General features: G+C 42.8%; 1 protein-coding gene across 1 annotated transcript; it reads right to left on the bottom strand.

Moving 5' to 3' along the window:
- Positions 1-4,040: 4,040 nt before the first annotated feature.
- On the bottom strand, positions 4,041-21,924 carry LOC306939707 (putative helicase mov-10-B.1). The gene is made up of 23 exons (XM_079524389.1): positions 21,782-21,924; positions 21,487-21,610; positions 20,010-20,197; positions 19,600-19,711; positions 18,404-18,545; positions 17,777-18,032; positions 17,578-17,691; positions 16,481-16,661; positions 16,256-16,398; positions 15,770-15,949; positions 14,801-14,913; positions 13,337-13,533; positions 12,190-12,287; positions 11,587-11,684; positions 11,399-11,497; positions 10,783-10,885; positions 10,382-10,499; positions 9,637-9,828; positions 7,734-7,782; positions 6,725-6,850; positions 6,559-6,647; positions 5,675-5,787; positions 4,041-5,293 (listed from the first exon to the last, which is right to left on the bottom strand). The coding sequence occupies exons 1-20, from the start codon at positions 21,904-21,906 to the stop codon at positions 6,762-6,764; spliced, it is 2,721 nt and encodes a 906-aa protein (XP_079380515.1). The 5' UTR covers positions 21,907-21,924; the 3' UTR covers positions 4,041-5,293; positions 5,675-5,787; positions 6,559-6,647; positions 6,725-6,761.
- Between the last annotated feature and the right edge of the window lie 5,797 nt (positions 21,925-27,721).

The raw sequence follows: 27,721 nt of genomic DNA, 5'->3' as shown, positions 1-27,721 counted from the left end.
ATGGACGGGACAGTCGTCAATGGTTTCAACACTGTTGACTCAGTGTTTGTGACTTTGTGTGCCGCCCACACACACTGTTTTCCTCCGAGGTGGAAAGCCTGGTGACGTGAGGTTACACACAGTCACACTGTGCGCCACGTACCGGTGTTCAGAGGAAACGAAACCAAAAGTCGCATTTTCTTTAATAACCTAATAATAACCTAGGCTGTAAAGAGCTGGCCACCCATGGGGGGGGGGGGGGGGGGGGGGGGAGGGGGGAGAAGGATTGTTTTTTAAATAAATAGTTTCGTTTCATGTCAGTCATGTATTATGTTTTTATGATTGATTAAATTAACTGCCCATAGTTAATTGTTTAAGCCCCTACCTAGATCAGTGTGGTTCTCAAAGTGGGGTCAGGGACCCCCAGGGGTCATGTATGAGACAATGTATGATGTATGAGGGTCCATGGGGTGATTGGCCTTTGGACTTCTTCTACACACCTGTTACTTTGTAGGTGTGCAAAAAGTCTTGATTTTATAGCCATTTATTGTAGGCCTACCCATGTAGCCTACTTAGTAGCTTAATGTGCCTAGACCACGAAGGGCAGACAATACAACATAATACAGACAACACAATATAGGCCTTGCTCTTGCTGCTTCAAGGCCATCCTGAAGTCATGAGTCATGACTCACATATTCGTTTTATTTGGTTAAGATTATGAAAATAGATTGTGGCCAACTGCTTTTATGGTTCACTGCTGTGCACAGACTTAGGTCAGGAGGACTAACCCCAATAGTTAATAAAGCAGCAAGATTGTCATGAAGTAGATGATCTACATGTAACTAGGGTTGAATAGCAATATAAATGCTTGTCATTAAACCTGTATATAGGAGCCCCTCAAAAACAGGAAAATAGTCTATGTTTAAGTAGCTACCATTTACTGTATCATGGCTGAACCTGTGAATAGACAGAACTGTTCAAAAAAATCACACTTGTGAGGGGCGCCTCCTTTAAACAAACATCAAACATTAGAAAGTCCATAGACTTGACAGCACTCTGTTTGTTTAAAGTGCTCTAAACAAACATTTCAAAAGTCCATAGACTTGGCTGCCATATGGCGTAATTTGTCTGACAGGTAATTTGTCTGATAGTCCGACACCCTACCCAAAGCCTAACCTCACAGGAAGCCACGGGTTAGTTTTAACCTGCCACGGGTTAGTTTTAAGTAACCTGCCACGCATGGCTAGAACTGGCCCTGGGACAGTGGGGAGGAATCAAGTGGCATGACAACGATTAAATTGGGGAGAAAAAGGTTATAAAAGGGTTTTGATCATATCTTATGTATTGCAAATTAATTCGCAATACATCATTCAAATATAGTTTGAACAACGAGTGAAAATACATAGACGATGGTAATCAACTAATCACGCCTTAGGACTTTCACTGTGCCTCTTGAAATATTGGAAGGAACTCACATCGTTGCAATGTCATTGCATTTTGTCATCGTCGATAAACCTTATCTTTAGGAACACGTAGCACTTTCTTCTGCGGCAGTCCCTGTGACATACAGTAGGCCTACTAGCATGTAAAAGTGTCATGTCACTAGTCAGTGTCCCAGCCAGGGGAGACATCAAGTTTCTCTTTTGGGCCTTGAGATGAAAGTTTGGGAACCAACTGGCCTACAGAGATATGGGCTATATCTTGCGCCACCCCTTATCCCTTATCCCTAAACTAATTTTGCCATTTTTTACTATTTTAAAAAACCTTTTAAAATAGTTCAAATAGCCGATCTACAAGCTCACAATGTTTCGATGTAAATCGGCTAGTTGAACTATTTTAAATTGTTTTTTAAAATAGTAAAAAATAGCAAATTAGTTTAGGGATAAGGGTGGCGCAAGATGGAGCCAGTATACACAAGAAGCAAGTATACTCATGTGTACAGTTGTATAAGAACATGGTACCTGTAGGATATTCTCTCATCAATACTAACGTTCTTGGTGGGATAATTTCGTTCCTACTTTGATGGGTTACATAATCTACTTTGCCTGTGTCCAGTGTCCACACATCTGACGTGGTGCCAGAGCGACGTTTACTTTAGTTTCTGGTGTGACTGCCATAACCTGTTGGACTGGTGACCTACTGTAATAAATACCATTGACCCCTCCAGTAAGGGCGAAATCCATTTGACCCGACCGCCCAGTCGCCCTCCCTCTGACTTCATATGTGATGACACACACTGTAATAAGTCAGGATGACTTGGGAAAACAAAGTCAACAACTGAATTAATTGGAAACTCAACTTCCATTTATTCATAACCACCTTCAGAGAACCACCGAACTCCAGAAAGGCAGTGTGTACAATAAATCTTAATCTTACTTAATTACAAATACAATTATTAATTGTAAACTTGTCATTTAATGCAAACATCTTATTGGGTCAGCTGTCGCATCCATTCCATTAAACAGGACAGAACAGAACAACCCCTCTCCAGTGTGGCAGTGTGGATACAATAAATCACAAACTAAATGTAATTTCAAATGTATAAAGTGTTTCCTAGGGATAGCCTGAACTACTGTATATGACACCCCTAGGTGTTTCTGGCTGATGGAAATTTGAATGAATTACTTTATTAAAGTTGATGCTCCAATTTGATGGCAGTGGCAGTCAAATAATGTGTTCACATTAAGTCTGTGCAATTTATTTCAAATAAAAAAATGATCTAAAATCATTTAATTTGTTTTACTATTATGTAATTGTAGGAAAAGACTGGAAACCTGCACAGTCTTCCCTTACAGACTTTTATTTTATCAGGCACAATTACTTACGTAATTGAAAACTTGTCATTTAATGCAAGCACCTTATTGGGTCAGCTGTGGCGTCCATTCCATTAAACAGGACAGAACAGAACAACCCCTAGCCTCTCCCTATCCATCAGGATCACAGAGGCTAAATAAGATCATACCATTTGGTCAAAGATCACATATGAGCAACAAAGACATTACGAAACGAAAAAGTAACAAAAACAACTAGAAAAAGTGCCCTTCCGGGCACAGGTCTCCACCAGGAGGATAGGAGTGTGTGTGATGTTTGGCAAAATGTTTAGGAGATGTTTTTTTTTATTTGTTTTTGCAACAATTTTCTTCATTTTGTTGAGGAAATGCAGAGCCAGATCACTCATAGCATCTCTGAGGATAGAATTCTGGATGAGCAGGACATGTGCAGCATTTTGTACAAAACGGGCCACTCCTGAAAACCTTGGAAGGCAATCTTAGCCAATCAGTGTACAATCTGAGAAATCCAACAGACTCGTCTTGATCACATGACTACAGAGATCATGTGTACCGATTGCCATTTCTTCATACGCCTTTGATGGCAATTGGATGATTTGAGGCATTTTGTTCCAAAAATGTGTTTTGCAAAAAGCAACCTGTTGGTGGCGCTATAACAGGCCAATGTGAAAAGGGTGGGATATATTCCTCAGCCTAGTAAGAAAATGTGCGAAAGATTTCAGGTAAATTGCATGCTGCGTTCATGATTTCAGGCTATTGTTCAAAACGGGGCAATCTTGCAAACTGTGAAAGCCAATTATAGCCAATTAGGATGGAATATGAAATATCAGACAGATCCGACTTGAGCACATGACCATAGAGATACTGTGTAACGATTTGTGAGATCTTTGGACAGAATCTGGAGGAGTAATATCCAAAAATGTGTTTTACAAAAGTCGGCCTCCTGGTGGCGCTATAAAAGGCAGATGCGGAAAATGCAGGTCAAAGGTTTGTCCTTGGCCTCTAGGGAGTGTGCATGCAACGTTTCACGCAGATCGGTGCAGTTTTAGGTAAAGCATGTGAAAAGCTGCCTCATGGTGGCGCTATAACAGGCCGTTCTGGAAAATGTGGGGCAGAGGTTCATCGTTGGCATCCAGGGAGTGTGTGTGCAAAGTTTGGCATCGGCCGGGTTAACGGTGCCGGAGATTAGCTGTACACAGACGGACGGAAGGAAGGACGGACACACACACGGACGGACGGACACACGGACGGAGTGCAAAACATACTCTCTCCCCATGCCTTCGGCCTGGTGGAGACAAATATACAGGTATTCTCCACCAAAACTTCAACAATCAGGATAATAATATTAATTTCATTTTACAATTACTTTTGGGTTCATTTTCATCTACTCAGACTTTTGTGTGCAGCAATATTTTATATTGATACTGATTTGATTAGACATGGACATTTGGTTCTGCTGAAAATGTCGATTCAGACATAAAATAATATGATACTCATACAAATAGTTGTTTTTATTCACCAGGTACAAGCAGTCCCCCATGACCTCAACGAGGACTTGAAAACGATTTCAAGGAACCCGAAGGACAGTCTCCCCCCCCCCCCCACTCATGTACGGTAGGTGAGTGTCTGAACCTATTTAGACCTGGTGGAAAGCCTATAGGCCTATATACGCTATAGGTTCTTCTTATACTCTTCAATCAGGGAAAGCATCTCTTTCATTCTTTTTGTCAAGGATCCCCAAATTGATAACCTAGAATATATTTGGCCGTGGAGGACCCCCATCTCATAATGTTTTGTTCCACGCAAGTACCCCCAGAAGAGAAGATTTATGAAACAAAACAAAAACAAAAAAAACACAAATTATTCAAAATATTGAGATGTTTCCAAAAAACTTTTAAGTGAAGCATCCAAATGGGATTAGCCCTTCGCTAAGTCCCTCGACAACCCGTCCTTGTCTAATAGGCACGTTAGCAGCGAGGAGACAGGGCAAGCTGTCCTTCTCCCCCATAGAGATGCATGTAAAATGACGGGATTTCTCCATATAAATAATCGATCATTTCAGTAGCAAGAGCATCAAAATGTCTTCTAAATCTAGTCAACCAGGCCTGCAGTAGGCTATGGACTGGACAAATGTGCATGACATTATTTAAATAAACTAGAAATTCGAGGAAATGACGAGGGATACGAGGGAGGAGTTTTCATGTTGCACGGTAAGACTACGGTCATTAGTATTATTGTTTCCATCACCTGGGTGGGTCAGTCGGGTAACTTTCTCGACGTTAAGCCGTGTAAATGTTCAACAACACAGCCATGCAAAATAACATTGACAGCTATGAGGTGGCGAAAGCTTGACCTGCATAGCAACAGTTGATAAACTACTTGGATTGGCATTGGACAATCGCTTTTTGGGGTGGGATTTAGCGAAGGGCTAATTGAGAATCAGCCTCTCCAGTCTCGGCCAGCTCACAGGTCATTCCTCCACTCTGGTTCCAGCTGCTGCTGAACTACACTCTCTGCAGTCTCCACTAGGGGGCGACAACAGAAGGGAAGGGAGGGGAAGATTACATTATTACAAAAAGAAAATCCAATACATTGATTCACATGATACCGATCTTGTGCGTAAGGGGAACATTTGAATATTTCCAAAATTATTGTGTCAAAACCCACGTCAAAACTGGGAAAGGGAGAATATTTAGGCCTGTCACAAAGATGCAAAATGATATTATACTATACAGTATATCTGATTGACTTTTATACCACTTAAATGGTATAAAAGATCGGTTTCTCCAGATAGGGTAAATTGCCTATCACCAATCAAGTCATTTGGAGTGAATATCGGCCGATCACCGATCGGTGGCCGATTGATCGGAGCATTTCTAGTGTGTGTGTGTGTGTGTCTGTCTCACCTGTAACTTCCAACTGGGCGAAGAGTTGGACCAATCTGGTCTCTACCTGCTCGTTGTCCTCTGTGTCAGAGACACCAGTGTAGCCTCCTTCATCCCTACAGTACTGGAGAAACCTGAGGTGTGTGTTTGTGTGTGAGTGTGTGAGTGTGTGTGTGTGTGTGTGTGTGTGTGTGTGTGTGTGTGTGTGTGTGTGTGTGTGTGTGTGTGTGTGTGTGTGTGTCGGGGAGGAGAGGGGGGGTTGGGGAAGACAATGTGGTTAGTTAGTAGTAAATTAACATTAAATAGTACAACATTGCAAGTTTTACATAGACAGTTGATATGATTTTCATATCCATGCGTAGATGTCATCATGTTTACGTGACTAAAAAGCATGTGTACTGTACTTCATACTGTACAAATCTTGAGATATGCACTGTACTGACCTTAACCATAACCCGGCCTGTTTACTGCAGGCGCCCGTTGTGTCTTACACCTTTGTCTTATCTAGACAGTAATCTATCGATATCAGGTTGGGTGTACAAACAAACCCCATTTCTATCACCTAAACGTGCATAGATAGTATCTCTGCAAGTTTCTGGTTCCATGGAGACCCGAAACCCTGATGACCTTGGGATACATCACTGAGGATACGTCCCAGTTGCATCCATGCGATGTATTTTCGTTCGTTCTAGATCTGCTATTTTGAAAAAGTCTTGACGAAATAGCAATATTTGGGAATATTTTTGAAACAATTTAACAAAACAAATCTTGTATGGGAGCGGGAGTTAGGAATCTTTGAAGATGGGAGGCCGGTACGCGACCAAATACATATTAATTTGAGGGTCGATGACATTAGACCACTGCTTTATGGAACTGGTGACATTGTGTACACTAGTGGTACCCACCTCTCCCACGTAGGGTCTGACCTCAGCACTATGGGGTTTCCCACCACTATCAGCAGGGCCTTGGCTCGAGTTAACGCCACATTGAACCTCTGACAAAGGAAGAGAAAACGTGTATCAAGATACTACTTTACCAGTCTGCGTGCACGGTATGGTTTATAACTCATACCTTCTCATTCTTCACAAAGCCCAGGGAGAACTTTTGATCAAACTCGGCGTATTTGCGGCTGCTGCGAACTGCAGACACCAGAATCACCCTTCTCTCCTGGCCTTGGAATTCCTCCACTGAACCAACCTGCACGCACGCACGCACGCACGCACGCACGCACGCACGCACGCACGCACGCACGCACGCACGCACGCACGCACGCACGCACGCACGCACGCACGCACGCACGCACGCACGCACGCACGCACGCACGCACGCACGCACGCACGCACGCACGCACGCACGCACGCACGCACGCACGCACGCACGCACGCACGCACGCACGCACGCACGCACGCACGCACGCACGCACGCACGCACGCACGCACGCACGCACGCACGCACGCACGCACGCACGCACGCACGCACGCACGCACGCACGCACGCACGCACGCACACACACACACACACACGCACACACACACACACACACACACACACACACACACACACACACACACACACACACACACACACACACACACACACACACACACAATATAACTGGGTTGACAGTTCATCATGGGCACCTAAGAATACACATGGCACCCTCCCCTCCACACAGACACTCTGTGTCATGCCATGGGCAGATTACTGTACATGGCCCAGGCTTACAAATATCAATATGGCGAATCTACATTGATAGCCAAGGTTTATTATGATTCTATGTAATGGTTGGTACTTAGAATGTTTATCAAGAAATGCCTGGTCCATGTACAAATCAAAGACATAGCCCACCTCCAGAATCAGGACCTCCTTGTGACTGGTGTACACACACACACACACACACACACACACACACACACACACACACACACACACACACACACACACACACACACACACACACACACACACACACACACACACACACACACACACACACACACACACACACACACACACACACCACACACAGTGATACTGTATATTTCCAATTTCCTGTAAATAGTGAACAAGCTGTGTGTACCTTTAGGGTCCTTCTCCAACTTCTGAAGGCCCTTTCGGATTTTCTGCACCTGTGTTCCCAGAAAACAAAAAGTAAGTTGATCTAGAAGAATAAGCTATATTGTGGTATTCTGCCTGTGTATTAGGGATGGGATGGGACGGTGAGTGTTATTAACACAATCATCACCAGGACTTCTTTCAAAATAGAAGCTCGGGTACCGGGAAGATATGGCCGCTTTTACTCTGTAAGCCCCCCCCTTCCGTTCCGGACAAAAACCGGGAGACATATTTTTGCTTGCTTACCTCGCTATCATTACGATAAAGTCGCTGAATAATCCCTCACTTCATATTTTGAACGAGAGGCATGTTGAAGTCAGAAATTAAGAGCTTAGTATATCCATCAGAGCTCCTTATATTACGCGCGCCGAGCCTTTCTTTGTGAGCAGTAAACAGGGAAGTGTTATCTTTACCACCTTGTTTCAACGTGTGTGATACTGTGTTCATGGCGCACTGCCTGTCATCAGCACAACAAGCTCAGCTGTAGACTATTTTGTCACGTTCCGTCGTGCTAATGAAACACTATGGGATTATTATGTCATGTCAGCAGTCAGCACTATCAGAAGATGTAACCCAGGTAAAGTAATCTGTCACTCTGCTTTAGTTTAACTAAAGTTTTTTCCATCTGTCCAAAGTCATTTCTGATAGCATGCAGGCTGCAGTCCTACAGATATACAGATTGATTGAAAGTGAAACATGCAAATTGATGTAAACATACATACAGATTGAATGAATATTTATATATCAGATCGCATCACATAACATTGCATCGCCGCCGCAGCCACAATAATATTTTAGGGGGCCTACACAAGATATCTGCACCGAGGCCCATTACCATGTAGTTTCGCCCCTGGACTGGACACCGGGCACTGCACCTCCTGGGGTGGAACGCGTGTGTCGAATTTGAAGTCGGTGGTGCGAACGGTTCTCGAGTTATGTGGATTTCAGATGTACGTACAGACATACAGAGACTTTGTGCATTTATAGTTAGATTAGATAGATAGATGGTGCCACGTCATAGACCACATTCCAAAGGTCTAAGGGGCTCTATCGTTTGCCATGCCTTACCCGCCAGCATTAACACATTAATCGCCCGGGGGTATTAAGGATCATTAAATCAGAGCGCCCATCGATTTATAGCGACGGAGCACATTTAGCGACGCACCAGGCGCTATCCCGGATGTAGCTGAAGTAGCTTGATGTAGCCAAAACACTCCCGAGGCGATCGACAACAACGGGAGGTGTAATAAATTCTAACGTGACTAGCGACGGGACCGCGATGGCCCGTCTAACACATAATCTTTGCTTAGAATTGGACGGAATGATTTCGATCAAGAGTTATTCACGTTTTAAGATTTTCGGTCTCATCGGCTAAAATGGGGGGGAACATTTTCGATGACGTCCCAACCGGAAATTACATTGATTGTTGCGCAACAGACGCTCCCAGTCTGTGGAGCGATGCGCTCGGTTTTGATATCAATAAATCTCCGTCCTTTTATTAATCGCCGTCCTGAGCGCTGGGCGTTACTAATTGATAGAACGGAGAACTCCGTCCTTGCCGCTCGGGGTGTTAACAACACCCACACACTACCCACTATGCATTATGCCGACACCTTTATTTGCGGGTGGAGGTGTGTCTGTAGGTGTGTTGATGTGCTTTCCCTATAATTGCTATCTTGCACAGTGCACACACAGGTTTAGGAGACAACAGAAAGCGCCTCCTCAAACCACCCGCAATGCTAATTCCGTCTGCCTCGACGCACAATGTTGCAGAACATTCACAGCTCAGAGGTCTCGTTACAATAAAGTGCATGCATGCAGCTACAGTACACAGTACTACACACACGGCACTGGATGTGCATTCCCACCTGTTTCCTGTAGGGGGCAATGATACCTATCTCATGGGGTGAGATGGTAGCTCGGCCATTCTTGCCCTGTGTCTCAAAGAGTTTCTTCAGGTAGTAGATCAGCACCTCCACCTCTGCTACGTTGAAGAATGAAGGACTGCTCTTCTCACGCTCATCAATGCCCGTCACCCCGTGGAAGATCACCGGGAAGTTCTGAGAGACAGTGAAGTCGACTTTATAGATTGTTTTAGGACAGACTGCGTCACTGCTCACTGATGCATTGCATTTTTCACATTACTTTCTGCACGTGACAGTCATAAGTATGAATGACACTTCTGGGGGGGTGTTGCTGCACACTTCTTCTGGCAGGTGAATTTTAAGGTTGCTAGAGACACTGTAGCACTTGACAACACTTGACAGGAGCTTCACAAACAGGGCGACCGGATTAATCAGAACAGAACACAATTTGGGGGCATTTGACCCTGTGCAATGACAATTAGAGATTTCTGAAAATGAATGAGGGATGTTGCCTATGGCTACACTAAATTACACTACCACACTAAATATTCTTCCAGGGAGTGGATGGATGGATGGATGGACACTAGACATGGCCAAAGCATTCCCGGGGGTCCCCAGACAAAAACGTTGAGAATCCCTGGTCTATAAGGCGGTCGGTATGTGTGTCTGTCTGGAGCTAATCTCACAAACCGCTGGACTGATCAGTGTTACATTTCTTGTGCTCACTGCCAGTATGTGTATAAATGACCTTTTTGGGCAGGTATTCCCACCCGCAGTAGGAGTTGCGTAGCATCTCATCAGCACACGCTTGGAGCTCTCCGTCGTAGAACATCTCATTGGGAATCTTCAGGATGGCAGGATGGGACCTGACACGGCAAACCATAAAACACATGTCATCGCTGCTGTCGGGTGGAAACCTCATACATGTCCAAAACTGTTACTTTTCAGGCTTCAAATTCCAAAATAGCACAAATAGCTTGTAGATAGTATTTACTACTTTTGTGTGACACTGTAGAATGACAAAGTAGGGCAATAATTCACAAAAAAAACAAAAGAAAAAGAAAAACCAAAAAAGGTAAAAATATTTCAGCGGTATCAACGATATGACAAGCTTAGACAAAGTCTAAAATAAACTAAACACTACGTTACCTGTAGTTCTTCAGCAGTTTGGTGACAAAGCGATTGTTGAACTTCTCTTGATCCTTCTGGTACAGAGGGAAATCCCTCATCAGACGCTCCAACAAGGAGACATCTGCAAATGAGAGCTTTTATCTCCACAGATCAAACATCAGCAATTTGTGTGCGTGTGTGTGTGTGTGTAATGTTTATCAAGTCCAGCATTAGATCTGCCACTCTGCCTCATTCCCATCAAGTCAAGTTCCTCTTTCCTGACTTCCCTGTGGTTGTGTAACAGTAACATGTGTGTCTGTATTACTGCATCTGTGCCCCACCCGTGTGTCTGTATTCTGCAGCAATAATAATAATAATGCAATCACACACCCTACGCAATGCTTATGCTATAGTATCGTGCTTGCGTGTGTGGTAAACAGCCCAAAGTACAGGGACACTTGCTATAGACGGCCATCATCATCGACTTCTGCTTTACGATTGCAGGAATCATTCTGGGTTCTACATTTCTCTTGCCTTGTCTAGTGATTTCTGTTTCCGCATCAGAAACATGTTGTAACTACCGTGCAGCCATGTGTGTGTGTGTGTGTGTGTGTGCGTGCGTGCGTGCGTGCGTGTGAGAAGGGGCAGCACCTACCCATGCCATATTTGATTGCCAGTGGAGATCTGAGGATGGGTCCAAGTTGCTTGTGGTCTCCGGCCAGCACTACCTGACCAGACTCAGCATGGAGTAGCCCTGCATGTGTTCCATGGATCATAAATGAGTGGATACAGCATGAACACAACTTAAACACATTCGCCATGATAATTGTATTTATCTTTTACCTGCCAGTAGGATTAAGCATTCAGTCTCCACAGCGTGTCCAGCCTCATCCACAAACACGTGTGTGTAGTGGCCTGGGGGGATCCCTCCAGTAACCAGCCTGTACACATGAGACCACAGAATGCCATACAAAAACATTAGAATGTAATGTACCTGTTTAATGATGCAGTGGTTACAGTGTCCGCCCTGAGATTGGGAGGTTGCCGGGGTTCAATTCCCCAGCTGGATCATACCAAAGACTATGAAATGGGACCTAATGCCTCCCTGTTTGGCATTCAGCATCAAGGGTTGGATTGGGGGCAGGACCGAGCGACGGACCAGGTCGTGGCTAATACTTCCGGTTCAAGGGCATCGTCACAGGACCCACGATTTGTAGTTTTTTGTAGTTTGTGCCTGGCACAGATATAAGGGTGCCCGTAGAAACGCCTAGTCTACAGGGGTAGTCTACAAGTCTACAGGGGAAATACATTGTAACCCTCCTTAGGTATGTGCAATTCGAAACTGGCACCGGTAAAGAAAAAGTCAAAGTTCAATTCTACAAACTGTTAATAAAAATGTCAATCAATCAATCAAACAAACAAACATTAGCATCTATCATTAGCTACCTTCCAGCAGTGATCAGAGTGGTGACTATGATCTTGTACTTCATCAGCTCCTCTTTAGGGGGATACATATATGTATCTCCTTCCAGGTTAGAGCAATCCTATAAAAAATACATGCACAGGAACAACATGCATACAAAATACAAGCGTGAGGAATTGGCTCACAATGTTAGAAACGTGACGTGGTTAAGTGCTGTGTTTAGTGCTTCACTGAACAGAAAGAGGAAGACACAAGGAAACAGCAAAGAATGAACTTACGCTGTCCCACTAATACCTGGAAGCATCTGTGTCATTTTATGCTTGCTAAAAAATAGCAGATATACAAGTTAACAGTAACAGCATGTCACTTTGTGCCACGATGTGAGTGTTCAGATCTGCAATTTTTTGAAAAGTCGTGAATATTGTGCAAATCTTTGAATATATGCATTTTTAACGCATTATTATTACTCATCATTGCTTCTGGCGGTCCCTGGAACGATATTTTGAGATCGGGGTCCTTGGCCAAATACATTTTCTGTGGCCTTAACATGAAAAAGTTTGAGCACCACTGACAAACAGTAGAAAGTCAGAAAACTGTTAGGATTTACATAATCGCAGCAAAGCAAATTTCGTTGCTTAGTTTTTATTTATTAGCCTTTATTGGTTGCGTGATTAAACATTCTTGTTCTCCCTTTGAGCTTCTTCGGTAGTGGGTACTGTATTTATGAGCATTGTATGTCTGTCTTGTTTTTTTTGTTGTGTATTTTTTGTTACTGGCAGAGCTGTGTCAGTTATTTTGCCTCTTCTCTTGGCCAGTTCACACTAAAGTAAAAAAGTCTGTGGGCCATATTTTGCGTGTCTTAAGTACCAGGTCTTATTACTTAACCTGGAGGCGTGATCAATGCCATTTGGCTATTCTGAGTGGCCAAAGAGCATTGAACACGCCTCCAGGTCTTAAGTTAAGTCATAAGACCTGGTACTTAAGACACACAAAATATGGCCCTGAGTCTCTTGAGACAGACTGTAATACAAAGAAAAAGAGGGTGCTGTTTTTCCTTTATGTCGATGGATTCTCAGATTGGGATTTAGAAGACATTCGTAGAATTGGCCTCAGGTCTTAATGGGTTATGGAACTAAGAAGAAAAGAAGTTGTTAGTGTTACGGTACTGACCCGTAGACCATCAGGAACAAGTCTAGGGTCCCGGCTGCTGGCGTACATGCGGAACACCGTGTGTGGGTCCACGTGCTCTATGATCTTCTTACAGAGGAGGTCGGAGGCACTGTTGGACGGAGCACAGGCCAGGATGTGGCAGGAACCCTGGGTCTTCACGATCTGCTTGATGGCCTCGACCATGGTCACCGTTTTGCCTGACAAACACAAACAGCAGCAGGTATTAGGTAAAGAGATTTGATGGGAGAAGATAGGGGAATGCCACCCGGCTTCCCCGTAGCAGAGACACCACTGATGGATTTGTGTAAAGCCATTTAGACCTGAGGCCGATTCTAAAAAATGCCTTCTAAATCCTACCAATGTTTTCAGAAAGAACGTACAGTATGTTGCTATATATCGTGTAAACCTCATTATGTCCAAAACTGTTACTTTTCAGGATTCAAATCCAAAAATGGTTCAAATTCAGAAATGGTAAAGATACTGTAGCAGATCTACAAGCTCAAAGCACACCGTGTTTCGAGCTTGTGAATCTTCTACTTTAGTGTGACGCTGTAGTATGATCAGCTCACCAGCTCAGTGGCCTTGTGGTTAGAGTGTCCGCCCTGAGACTGGGAGGTCGGGGTTCGATCCCCGGCCGGGTCATACCAAAGACTCTAAAAATGGGACCCAGTGCCTCCCTGCTTGACACTCAGCATCAAGGGTTGGATTGGGGGTAAGTCCCTGCGACATACTAGCGTCATGTCCAGGGGGTGTACTTGTACATCAAGCTGCCTCACGCTACAGAAACAGGAGATAGGCTCCTGCCCTATGGGCCTCATGGCTCGGCAAGGTAGTATGATCAAGGGTTAGGGTTAGTTAGGGAGTACCACCAAGGGGGCAGGCAGACTTTCCAACGTTGAAGCTCTGGGTCCTAGTGGTAGGAGGAGGGACTACAGGCGGACCCGTGGATTCATGACCGGGAAACCCCGTGCAGCTGGGCTTTAACGTTGAGCGCTCGGTTGCCCTACGTCACTCAGGACCTCAAAGTTGAGGTCCTGGGAGGGACTTCCGGCAGTCTTCCGGGTGCTTCAAAACGCCACTGAGCAACTTCCACTGACATGAATAGCTGGGGGGGCGGAGCTTCGCGCCAGTTCAGTCTCTATTATATATATACTCTATGAGTACCACAGACGAAAAACAGTCTAAGTCCAAATTTCATTCTGACCCCTCCACGAAAAGGCCTCGTTGTCCTGAACCCTTATCTATCATTTATACATTATGGATCAATAGTGTGGACTTAGACTGTTTTTCGTCTGTGGCATTCATTATGAAGACAAAAACACAAAATGTTGAAATATGTGGTTAAGAGGTTTCTGCCCGACAACAGCGATACAGTATATAGCAACAACTAAAATGACACAGAGACGTTCCCAGGTTGAGAGTATAGGTACATATAGGTGTTAAATAAAAATAAATCAAATATACCTGTGCCAGGTGGTCCAAACAGCAGATAAGGGGCAGGTTTAGAAGACCCTGCTACTATGTGTTGCACAGCTGCGTACTGCTCAGGATTCTTCTCCAGATTTCTGTCAAAAAGCCTACAGAGAGAAAGGCAGAACCATCAGTTTATCTGGTATGGCTTCAGCACTAGTGGTCACAATACGTACTGTACGAATGATCTCTTATCAATCTGCATTGTGATGCCAGGAATCCCCCTCCCTTCCCAATTTTCAGACCAGTTAAGTGTTGCATGCATGTGATTGGCTACACCATACATGGGCAACTGGCGGCCCGGGGGCCACATGCGGTCCCCACCATCACTTAATGCGGCCCGCAGGGTATTATCCGAACATTGGTATATTATTGATTTCAGATAATTACTAGTATTAAAATGTTGTGAAATTGTCTTTTTTTATGTCCAATGTATTTGTATTTAGTTCATAAAGTTAACATAACTATAACTAAATGCATTTAAAATTATATACAAATGTTACTTTTCAGGATTCCAATTCAAAAATAGCAAAAACGTATTCAAGATTTCAATTCAAATATAGCAAAAATAGCTGATCTACAAGCTCAAAACGCGTCGCATTGCGAGCTTGTAGATCGGCTATTTTTGCTACAACAGTAATATGCAATGTGGCCCTCTGGAGTGTGTGTGGAAATATAGTGGCCCACTACATCGTCAAAGTTGCCCACCCCTGGGCTACACCAACTCCAAACAGCCCCAAAGACACATGCCAGCACTATTTACGCCTTTGATTCCAACAACAGAAGTTAAAGGAGCAAATATTCTGCAATACAGATTTCCCTCCAGACCCTAAGTATACCCAAGTATACACTTTGTTGACTGGGGATCTATAATGAGTCAAGCAAGATATTTCCCTCAACAGCCAACTAGGGTTCATGTGCTTAATGACTCATCAATGTGGATAGAATGACTGGATGACTAACCTCAGTGTGGGTAGCTGTAGTAGTTGCTGGTCTAGGGAGATGGCAGTGTTGGGAAACAGCACCTTTCCCAGCCTGTGTTCAGCCACGAACTCCAGTGCTCTGTGCTGGAGGCGCATCATCAGACGGTTGACTGTGAACTCCACACTGAACTTCATGTCATCTATGAAGTGATCCACCAACCTGCAGTCCAATTCACAACAAACTGCATGAGCTGCTTATGGCCAGACCTTTATTTCAGTTGAAATGCAGTTGTCATGAAACACAGGACCGATACAATAAAAAATAGATAAAGCTAGGAGTAGCAAGTTATACTATTACTAATGAAAGAAAGTTAAAAGAAATAGTCAGCACATAGTAATACATGGGTATTAAGAAAAGAGTACCAAAACCAGGTATACTGATTCTGATGGAGTATAAAATATACTGTACGGTATTATACTCCGCATTGTTACATTTGTTATACATTGCTACAGTCTCTGGGCTTACTGTGAGCTGAAGCCCAGCTTGACTTGGTCCAGCTCCACACTGTGGACATAGCCTTTGTATTGCACCCCTTCTTGCCCTTTTGGTTTGACAAGCAGCTGGTCCCCACGAAGCACAGATGGACGGTTCTCAGACACACCTTCAACCTAACAGGAGAGGATGAATGAGTGTCTGTGTGTCTGTGTGTCTGTGTGTGTGTGTGCATGCAAGAGTGCATCTCAAACTAACCTCCAAAACGAGAAGTCTCTTGTTGACTTTGTCTCTGACCATGGAGGCGTGTTCTCCATCATCTTTGGGGATGTCGTATCTCCTGATGTCGAACATCGTTTGAATCTCCTCTAGAAACAGCATCAGCTGGAACTTCGTACAATAGTTCTCCTCGCTCAATGGACTCTCAAGCAAGGACTTTCTACAAAGAATGCATTGCAATCTGTTACATACTGTAATTCAGAACTTCAACTTTATTGTCACATCACAAGTTTACAGGGGTAAAAATAAGTGTGAAATTCTTAGTCGTACAAGCTCCCATCATTTGCCGTTTTCTGGAAAGTTGAAAATAAATCAAATATTACTAATATAATAGCAGCAGATATTCAGATAATTACATAAGGTGCATAGTTCCTTTAAGTCTGCCATACCAGCCCTTATGAAAAAGAATAGCCGTTTTGTATTTTAAAACAAAATGCCAGACACCAGAAGGTTAAAGAGCAATACAATAGCAACAGATATAGAATACAAGCCATGCTATTTCATACTCAGTTTACCCACACTTCTGGGAACAGAATCTAAGCTGTTTATGCTGCCCTACAAAGCCGAAGTGCAGTAACCACGGGAATTGTTTTTGTCCGATATTTGGCTTAAAAGTGTTTCAACTGGTCAGCCAAGTGATATTACACTAACTGTTACAGTTCTTGAGGTAATTGTTTATCCCCCAAAATCACGAAGGCTAATTTGACCTTTGGGATCCACAAATAAATTGGTATGTCCAAAAATGTAGTTACTGCACTCTGGCTTAGTAGGCTGGGCAGTATAGTCTTGCGATTAGTGTCTTGCACATACATGTGCAGTATTCAGACCTTGGAAGGAGTTGAATGTTACTTGTTTCCGTAGTGGCCAATGATTTACTACCAAGAGTTGACAGGGCCAAAAGCTAACTTCATTGTATGGTCAATAAACAGTCATGAGAATTGATGTTGCAAATAGGGAAAGATGAATATGCTGCAATACGTGGGTTGTAAAAGATAAAACATTTACATGTTTCCCTGTTTGCTTATTTAAAAGTGGTATGCTTTATGTGCTGATAATCCAAACTACGTCACATTTACCTTGCATCACGGACAGAATGCGGGTCCTTCAGTGACATGATCAGCTGTGTCATGTATGTTGGAACCACATACTTTTTCAGCCCAACTTCCATTTTGAGGCGCAACACTGACAAACTGTACATGAGACAATTTAATCAATGCATCACTGTTAGTCAACATTTACATTCCACTTCTAGTCAACAACATAAGTATGGCATACTTCTCAGGTGGCAGGCCATCCACAATAGTGCTCGTCGTCTGACTTTGAAATTTGATGGCAGGGATGACGCAAGGTTTGTAAGGGGCTTCGGGGCCCAGCTCCTTTCCAAAAGATGTAACGCATTTGGCCTCAATAATGCGCACAATGTGGAAGGCAGTGGAGGATGGCAGGTCTGCTTTGAACTCAAAGGCGAAAGTTGCTGGATAGTAACCTACTAAATTGGTACGGAAGAGGACTTTGATTTTGTAGCTATCACCTGGGGACAGAAATGCATAAAATATGACAATATTCCATACAGTCATATAACCCATAAACCACATGAACCCTAGCATCCCTATTCCTGGCATGTCATAAATAGGTGGACATCTGTCAAAAATAGATTTACAAGCTCACAACACATTGCACTGAGATGCGTCATTGTGAGATTCTTTTTGGCAAAGAAATTTGACATAGAGGGGACCAAGACCCCTGAGTACCACGGTTAATTATGTATACCGGCATTATATTTGAATCAGTGATATTATACAAACATGTAGATGGTAGATTGCTATAACAATCCAGTCTATTATAGTGATTAAGAAACCAGACCTTGTTTTTTTTATTGCAGCAATAGCTTAATAAATTCACCTGGTTTCAGTTTCAGTGGGTTGGCACGGGTCACTCTATGGTCATCCTCCAGAGAAAAACACTTTAACCATTGCAGAGGACTGTAGTAGGTGAAACAGACTGGTTCTGTCCCTGTGTTCTCCACATACAGATGGACCACATGCTGTTACAGTGAGAAGAACAAAGTCACTCAATGGAACTCTATACTGTATGTATATCACAATCTTGCCGATTTGAATTAAATACTCCAGTAATTGAGTAGCATAAATGGACTGGGAGTACAACAGGTCTGAAACAGTGAACCACTATCAACAGTAATGCTCACCCCAAAACCCACTCGCTTCTTTCGTGGACCGCTTGCCCCCAGCGGTTCTTATTCTTGTATTAGTTTGACTGAAGTGATAAGGTTTGGAATAAGCTCAGTGTTAAGCGTAGTTTTACTGAGGTTAAGTTTAGCAATATAAGTTAGGTTTAGTTTCGTTTAGTTAGTTCCATAATGTCCTGCCTGACATGGTTGAGCCTGCTGGGGGCTAGGCTCCCGTCGGTAAGCTACCTGGGTCATGGAGACACAAGCTTTTCCACCACGGCAAGGTAAACAGCACAACGAGAGGCAAGGTTAGGTTTAGGCATAGTTTACTGAGCTTATTATTTTTAGGAATAAAGTTTGGTTTAGGCATAGTTTACTGAGGTTATGTTTAGGAATACCTGGTGGTGACCGTATAGCATAGGCCTATAAATGGTGCATTTATATAGCGCCTTTATCCAAGGCGCTTTACATAGATTGTGCATTACATTCACCCATTCACACACGCATTCATACACCGATGGCGGCGGAAACCATGCAAGGGACCAACCCAGCACATCAGGAGCAATTAGGGGTTCAGTGTCTTGCTCAAGGACACTTCGACACTAACTCTGGGGGAGCCCGGGTTCGAACTGGCAACATTGCGGTTACCATCCAGCCACTCTACCCCTGACCCCTGGTGGAGGATTGTACATAGGCCGCCCACCGGCCTATGTACAACGTATCATAATGCAACACGTTGTGAGCTTTAAAATCCACTATTTAAGTGGTTAATCAGACTAATACATTTAGTCGATTCAATGATATGTTCAAAAATAATCGCTATGAAAATAATCAATAGTTGAAACCCTACTTGCCTATGCATTCTAGCAGATATTGTACTGTCAAAAAAGTGTTTGTTATCGACACACACCTCATACACGCCTCCATCACATACTACTCCTTCAACACCTAGAACCTTGCCATTCTCAAAACCATGGTCTGAGGTGATGCAGATACCATGTTTGTCCGAGATGAACTCAGCCCTGTCGATACAACATGACAACAGCAGATTCACGTCCATGTAAATAATACATTCATGATTATATGTAACAAACTAAATGTATGAGCGTCACTTTGAAAACATAACTAAAAGTCACATGAGCAAAATTGTATACAAGATATTTTTAAACAGAAACGCTCATTTCAGGAACAAACATTTCACATGGGATCCCTGTAGTCACAAAATGAAGTAAGAACCCAAATAACATTATCAGAGCAGCTTACTGCATACATTACATACTGTATGACTAGTGTATAAGCAAATGTCCTTTGTCCTCTTACATGTTTGCATTGAGCTTGTCCATAAGATCACTGGCAAATTTATTTCGGGTTCGGGGTCTTCGGGCTCGAACCCCAGTCTTCTGTTCACCAACGTCAGTACTCTGTGTTCGCCCAAATGATCCATTCTGGGGAGCCAAACGCTGCTGACTCCTGCGTGAATGCCACTGGTCCTCATATATGGCTGTCACCTGTATTTCAATAACATCAATGGTATAATGTTGAATGCCATTGCAATTTCCATTAACATTTCCATGTCCAGCTGCCCTATGCCCTGACAAAGTGATGACTCACTTATTTGAATGAGATGTATAATGAAAACACAAAAACACATTTCTCAGTGCTGTAACTTTAAGTGCAGACTGCAGTGCATACAGCTGAATAGTATTTCACCCACTTCTTTAACCGAGAGTCACCTGTAAACATGTGATGTGACAATAAAGTTGATTGATTCTGATCTGACATCAGCATTACAGGTGTGTTAAAGACTATGGTCACACCGCCATTTGCAGTTTTTGAAGAAGCCTTGTACAAACTCTACAACTCTACACTGCATGTAGTCTATCTGGTCAAATGGATGCTTAATGCTTATGGTGGAGGATGAGAAGGTTGAGGTTCCATCCCCCACCTCGGTCTGACTCCTGATCCTCCAGGCCAGGGAATGAACCAGGCTCGCTCACACCCCCAATCCCGCATACATAAGGCTAAGTAGGCCTATAGGTACTACGTGTAATAACTGTATGATGAATTTGCACCTAGCCATGGATCAAGACTATCCTAGAAAGCATTTATTTATCGAGTCTGACATTTGCTTGGATACATAAGCAAATGTCAGAATTGATTAAAATACATATTTGATCGTCTTGATCCGAGGCCACAGTTGTACCCTCACCCCTGCCCTGACTGTGTTTAATCCCATATGTGGCTGATTCTGTTTTTGAGCTTTTTCTGGTTTTATCCTCTTAGCAGATTTGTACTTTCCTTGAACTGTACCCATTCTACAAACTGTTAATACAATTTTCAATCAACCAATCAATCAAGTTCCCAACGGCCATAGATGGCGGTAGTGAGGAGGGGGCGTAGCCGGTGAAAACTGGAATTACACTCAATGTAAACAGAAAGTAAACGAGTGGGTGTAAATGGCGTTCGGCCACAGACGGGATTAAAACACTTCTTTGTTGAAAATGATGGACCAATACATTGCACAAAGATTGCGCTGCGCTCGTTAACATTTGTGGCAAGCGGGTAAGCTGTGAGCACCTTATATTTTGCATTTGTACATGTTCGGAGAGCCGCGGGCTTTACTGGTGATTGTGGTGAAAAGTCCAGGGCAAAACGGGGGGTACGTACGTCCCTAAAACTGTCAAAATCGACACAATCTACGATGTCTAGGCTGCTGCTGCTGCTGCTGTGCTGTTATCAAGCTGAGTCATTTTATTTTCTACAGTGAAAAGTTGCGCTGAGAAAATAATATGCTCACCTCGGGGGTGAAACGAATTAGAACTGCAGAGTTCCGTTTCGTTGAGTAGATCTCGACTTTGTAGGACAGTTCCAGAACATTGAGAACACTCCAAAAGTTTGGAGCTCTGCGCCCTTCCACATTTCTGAAATAAAAAATAGAGTAAAAAATAGAGTAAAAAAATCGAGATGGGGCCCCCATCTCGATTTCTTTTACTCTATTTTTTATTAAAAAAATGTAGCTCCGAGGCTACAGAATGAGCGTAGGGTCTGATATGAGGGAACGCATCGAGGCTAAAACCAAACCAAAAACTCACCTGAACTCGAGATTATAGATGTCTTTTAGTTGTCTCATGTATTTGATTTCTGCTCGATCAGTCTCTTTCAAAAACTCAAAGAAATCTAATCCAATTTCGCAGACCTCGGAAAATTTCATTTTCATCTTGGATTATAAATTTTGAGCTATTCAGGAAAACTGTTCTGCTCGATCGTCAAGTTGCACTTAATGTCAATGTTACAGACAGTCAGACAATTAGCCAATAAACTCGTTTAGGATCCTAGGTATTCCAGTTGGGCGGTTAAACTTTCGTGTCGTACCGGTGTTGTGTTGGTTGCATGTAGTAGACTGACATGGGACAGGGACAGTGGTTGTAAGTAGTCAACACAGCTGTCTGTGCCGCCGCCCACACACTGTGTGAATTTAACCAGCTGCAGGCAAGTGCGTCACATGACAAGGTTGTTCATAGTAAACGAAACCTATTAAATAGGCTACTTATAAAGACTTATTTACTCTAGGCTAGGTTTTGTTTCTCATAAGAGCTGGCTATACCTATGCAGCTCTGCTAATTTCCCCTATTTTCGGGAGAAAAAAATCGAGATGGGGGGAGAAGAAGAAAAAATAAATAAAAATAAAGATATTGAAATAAATAGTTTCATTTCATGTCATGTATTATGTTTTTATGATTGATTAAAACTCCCTACCTAGATCAGTGTGGTTCTCAAAGTGGGGTCGGGGACCCCCAGGGGTCCTTGAGGTGATTGGGCCAGATTGGCCTTTGGACTTCTTCTACACACCTTGTTTTTATATTTATTGTACCCATGTAGCCTACTGAGCCTAGACCACGAAGGGCAGACAATACAACATAATACAGACAACACAATAGGCTAAGGCCTTTCTCTTGCTGCTTCAAGGCCATCCTGAAGTCATGAGTCATGACTCACATATTCGGTTTATTTGGTGAAGATTATGAAAATGGATTGTGGACAACTGCTTTTATGGTTCACTGCTGTGCACATGCAGACTTAGGTCAGGAGGACTAACCAAAATAGTAAATAAAGCAGCAAGATTGTCATGAAAACTTAAGTAGATGATCTACATCAGGGCTGCCCAAAAGGTAGATCGTGATCTACCAGTAGATCACACAGGCTGTGCAGGTAGACCACATGGCCCTAAAAATATACAATTTAAATAAATGATAAACTATTTTTGGCATCTGCCACTTGAATTAAGGTGACTGCACTTGATTGATTGACATCAAAAAGGGCAGCTCAAACCCACAATGCAATAGGCCTACCATGTGTTCAAAAGTGTTTCGCACAAACATCAGTATTACAAAAAAGAAAAAAGTGCATTTGTCTATACGTAACTATTTTCAGCAATGGGATAATATATATATTTTTGGTGGGTAGATCTGGTTGAGCTGGTCATTTTGAAAGTAGCTCTCAAGTCTAAAAAGTGTGGGCACCCCTGATCTACATGTAACTAGGGTTGAATAGCAATATAAATGCTTGTAGGGTGTGTGCATAAAAACAGGAAAATGGCCTATGTTTAAGTAGCTACCATTTACTGTATCATGGATGAACCTGTTAACATGAAACGTTAAAAGTCCACATGACACCACGTTTAGTACTCTAAACAAACATTAGAAAGTCCATAGACTTGGCTGCACTCTGTTTGTTTAAAGTGCTAGTCTAAACAAACATTAAAAAAGTCCATAGACTTGGCTGCCATATGGCGTAATTTCCGAAAGCCAGACATTGGAGGGGCTAGCCGCTAGCGGGTGCATGTGTTTGGTCCAATGTACTAACAGTCTGACAGGCATTAGTCCGACACCCTACCCAAAACCCAAAGCCTAAACCTAGCCTCATAGGAAGCCACAGGTTAGTTTTAACCTGCCACGGGTTAGTTTTAACCTGCCACACATGTCGGGAGCCACGGGTGAGTTTTAACCTACCACGATAACCTGCCACGCATGTCGGAAGCCACGGGTGAGTTGTAACCGGCCATGGGTTAGTTGTAACTGGCCACGCATGTCGGGAGTGACTGTGTTGTCGGACTAATGCCTGTCAGACTGTTAGTATGTCTAACCAACGTATACATCCCGGGGCTAGCGCCCCACAAAAACATCTGCTGCAGCTCTAGAGCCTGTGGCTGGGGGCGAACATTTGACAAAACCAGCAGATCTACAAGCTCACAATGTGTCACAATCTGCTATTTTTGGCAAAGAGATTTTCTGGTGTAGACTAGTGGAAAAGAATGAGACCTCGGGCAACTAAAGCCCGGGTCACACTGCAAGATATTTGGGTTGGGAACGCCCCTTAGGGTTGTTCTTCCCATCTCTTTCTGCAGAATTGAAACCGACACAGCTGGGAAACGACACAGCTGGCCACACTGTATCCAAACTCTCCTTCTGTAGAATGTTGCTTACTGGGAGAGCTGTGGAAAGTAACTGGTACAACTTTGAGGTATAGCCTGCTTTTACTTTACTTGAGTATGCCCGTTTTTCTATTGTTGTCTCCACCAGGCCGAAGTTGTCTCCACCAGGCCGAAGGCCTGGGGAGAGAGTATGTTTTGCACTCCGTCCGTGTGTGTGTGTCCTTCCTTCCGTCCGTCCGTCCGTCCGTCCGTCCTTCCGTCCGTCCGTTATCAGCTAATCTCTGGCACCGTTGGCCCGATCCATGCCAAACTTTGCACACACACTCCCTGGATGCCAACGACAAACCTCTGCCCCAAATACTCCTCAACGGCCTGTTATAGCGCCACCATGAGGCCGATTTAGGCAAAAAACATTTATGTAGATTACTCGTACACATTTTATCCATACATCACACAATTCGTTATACACTATCTCCATAGTCATGTGATCAACACGGAGCGGCACCATTTCCCATCTTCCATCCTGATTGGCTAAGATTGGCTTCCAAAGCTCACACGATTGGTCCGTTTCGAACAAAATGCCACAAATCACAAACACAGTGTGCAATTTCCGTGAAATTATACACACACATTTCCACTAGGCCGAGGACGACATGTCACAATTATTTTCCCCAAATCAGCCTCACGGTGGCGCTATAACAGGCCAATTCCTGTTTTAGCTATAACTGCATCGATCTGTATACAACTTATGTATGCGCACTCCCTAGAGGCCATGGAAAAACATTGTCCCTGCATCGCTCCACATCTGCCGGTCATAGCGCCACCATGAGGCCAATTTCTGCAAAACACATTGCTTATGTTAGTCGCACAGATTTCATCCAAATCTCACGCAAATCGGTCCACATGATCTCTGTAGTCATGTGATCAAGACGAGTCTGTTGGATTTCTCCGATTCTACACTGATTGGCTAAGATTGCCTTCCAAAGTTTTCAGGAGTGGCCCGTTTCGTTCAAAATGCTGCACATGTCCTGCTCATCCAGAATTCTATCCTCAAAGATGCTATGAGTGATCTGGCTCTGCATTTCCTCAACAAAATGAAGAAAATTGTTGCAAAAAACTAAAACAAAAAAACATGTTTATATTATACTCCTAAACATTTTGCCAAACATCTCACACAGTCCTATCCTCCTGGTGGAGACCTGTGCCCAGAAGGGCACTTTTTCTAGTTGTTTATACTTCTACTCCAATACATTTTAGGGTCAAATATTATACTGTACTTTTACTCCTCATAAGAATTATAGTTTAAATAAAAGAGTATAAATAAAAGTAGAGCCCAGCCAAACGTGTGTCCTGCCCACCCAATCAAAAGTTACAGGGAATATTTATTTTTAGCCAATATAAAAAATACTACAAAATATCTGTACCATTTATCATTTCTGATTTAGGTGGGCTGGGCATCATTTTTAGAGAAATTTTGACGATGAAGGATGAAGGATGAAGGAGAAGATTGAGATAAACTGATGATGATGGCCTAGTTTTCTATGCATTTCGGAGGGTTACAGGGATTTGACCCCCTAAAACAATTGCCCGCACCGCTCTGCGGTGCATGCAGGGATGCCCCCCCATATATATTCGTCCTGCCCTAGTGGGTCAGGCTAGAACTGGCCCTGGGGAGGAATCTATGTATTGCAAATTAATTCGCAATACATCATTCAAATGTAGTTCAACGAGTGAAAATACGTAGACAATGGTAATCCCGCTTTAGGACTTTCACCGTGCCTCTTGAAATATGTTGTTCAAATACACTGTTGCAAATTTCCACAATGGTGAATTAGAATATGATGAGTCAAACTTTATTGGAAGTTTATTCACATCATTGCAATGTCATTGAATTTTGTCATCGATAAACCTTGTCTAGGGCGAGAGAGAGAAGGATGAGGCTGGCGGGGCACTGCGTCAGGCACCCAGAACTTGACACAAGTAAATTTACCCTATGGGAGCCAACCCAGGGCAAAGCCAGGAGGGGAAAGAAGCGTACCACCTATGTCAGTGGTAACCAACCTTTTCAAGCCCAAGAGCCCATTTTTTCCCCAATTGTAAGCCATGATCTACCACTAACATTTGTTTAAAAAAACACTTGTTTTTTGCGATGTGTGCACACATCCAGAGACTATAGTTTAAGAATAAATAACTGATAGTTATATAATTAATGCCTAAATATTAAGACAAATGTATTAGAAATATACATATTATTATTATTATCTTATTTGTTGAGGCTTTTTTTAATAAAACAAAACGCAAAGGACATGAAATTAATTGCTTATATAGCACAATATTTAGTTTCTCAGTTCGATGAATATTCACATTTACAGATGTTCAAATGACAAATGCATACAAATGCATACAGTACATATACAGTATATATACCAATAAAGCGAAAAGTGGAGATGTCATGTTTAAGATCATTGAAATGAATGGCAACAGGATAATCACGGTCATTTCTTCGAATAGAGCTCTTATGTTCACTCATTCTCTGTTTGAACTGTCTAGTAGTTTTCCCAATATATGCTAAACCACAGGGACATTTGATCATGTATACCACATGGGTTGAGACACAAGTATATATACAGTAACAGAACTGTTGACAAAAACAAAGACAAAAAAAAAAAGGTTTTCGGTAACATGTGTCACCACATATTCTCCTCACTCTCGTAAGATAAAGGCTATGTTCAAAAAGCACTGGCACATTTTAACCTCTGAGTCTCTGACCCTGAATTATTGTCATTATTTAAGTACCCTCCCTTGTTTTCTTTTAAACGAGGAAAAAATGTAAAAGACCAACTTGTACATTCTGACTTTCAGTCCCCTAAGGTTTCACTTATAGACAGACCTTATTGAGTCCTCTGCCACAGGGCAATTATCCATGTGGCCATTGTGCCCAGTGTGGTAATACACACAAGACGTCCTCTTTTAATCACCCCCATACTGGCAAGAAGTTCAAGATTAACAGCATTATAACTTGTGTCTCAACCCATGTGGTATACATGATCAAATGTCCCTGTGGTTTAGCATATATTGGGAAAACTACTAGACAGTTAAAACAGAGAATGAGTGAACATAAGAGCTCTATTCGAAGAAATGACCGTGAATATCCTGTTGCCATTCATTTCAATGATCTTAAACATGACATCTCCACTTTTCGCTTTATTGGTATAGAACAAGTCAAACTACCAGCCAGAGGTGGTAACCATGATGTCCTTCTCAAACAATGTGAGGCTTACTGGATACACACATTGCAAACCCTCTACCCGAAAGGGTTGAATGATGAGCTATTATTAAATGTTATGCTGTAATCCATAAAATGTATTAATTATATTATTGATTTGAACTTCATGTCCAGTGGGGTACTAAAAGCAGCTTCTTTTTTATCCTTTATGTCCACTCTTGTTTGAGTATGGACCTTTTTGACATTTATTTACTTATTTAATTGTATGTTGATTTCCTTATGTATTATGGCATGACTTATATATTATTCCCTGTATTGTTGTAATTGGTGACTTTCAATAATATACTAGGAATGTTCTACAGAAGTACTGCACCT

Source organism: Electrona antarctica, assembly GCF_951216825.1.
Source record: "Electrona antarctica genome assembly, chromosome: 2".
Lineage (NCBI taxonomy): Eukaryota > Metazoa > Chordata > Actinopteri > Myctophiformes > Myctophidae > Electrona > Electrona antarctica.
Note: the sequence above shows the minus strand (reverse complement) of the source record. Positions and strands in the feature narration are given on the sequence as shown.

What these genes read in the sequence shown, in the direction of transcription:
- LOC306939707 (XM_079524389.1), bottom strand. Translation starts at nt 21,906, where the DNA reads ATGAAAATGAAATTTTCCGAGGTCTGCGAAATTGGATTAGATTTCTTT. An exon ending in GTGATGGAGGCGTGTATGAG is followed by an intron (nt 18,546 to 19,599) that starts GTGTGTGTCGAT and finishes TCACTGTAACAG; the next exon opens with CATGTGGTCCATCTGTATGT. An exon ending in AAACTGCTGAAGAACTACAG is followed by an intron (nt 10,500 to 10,782) that starts GTAACGTAGTGT and finishes TTGCCGTGTCAG; the next exon opens with GTCCCATCCTGCCATCCTGA.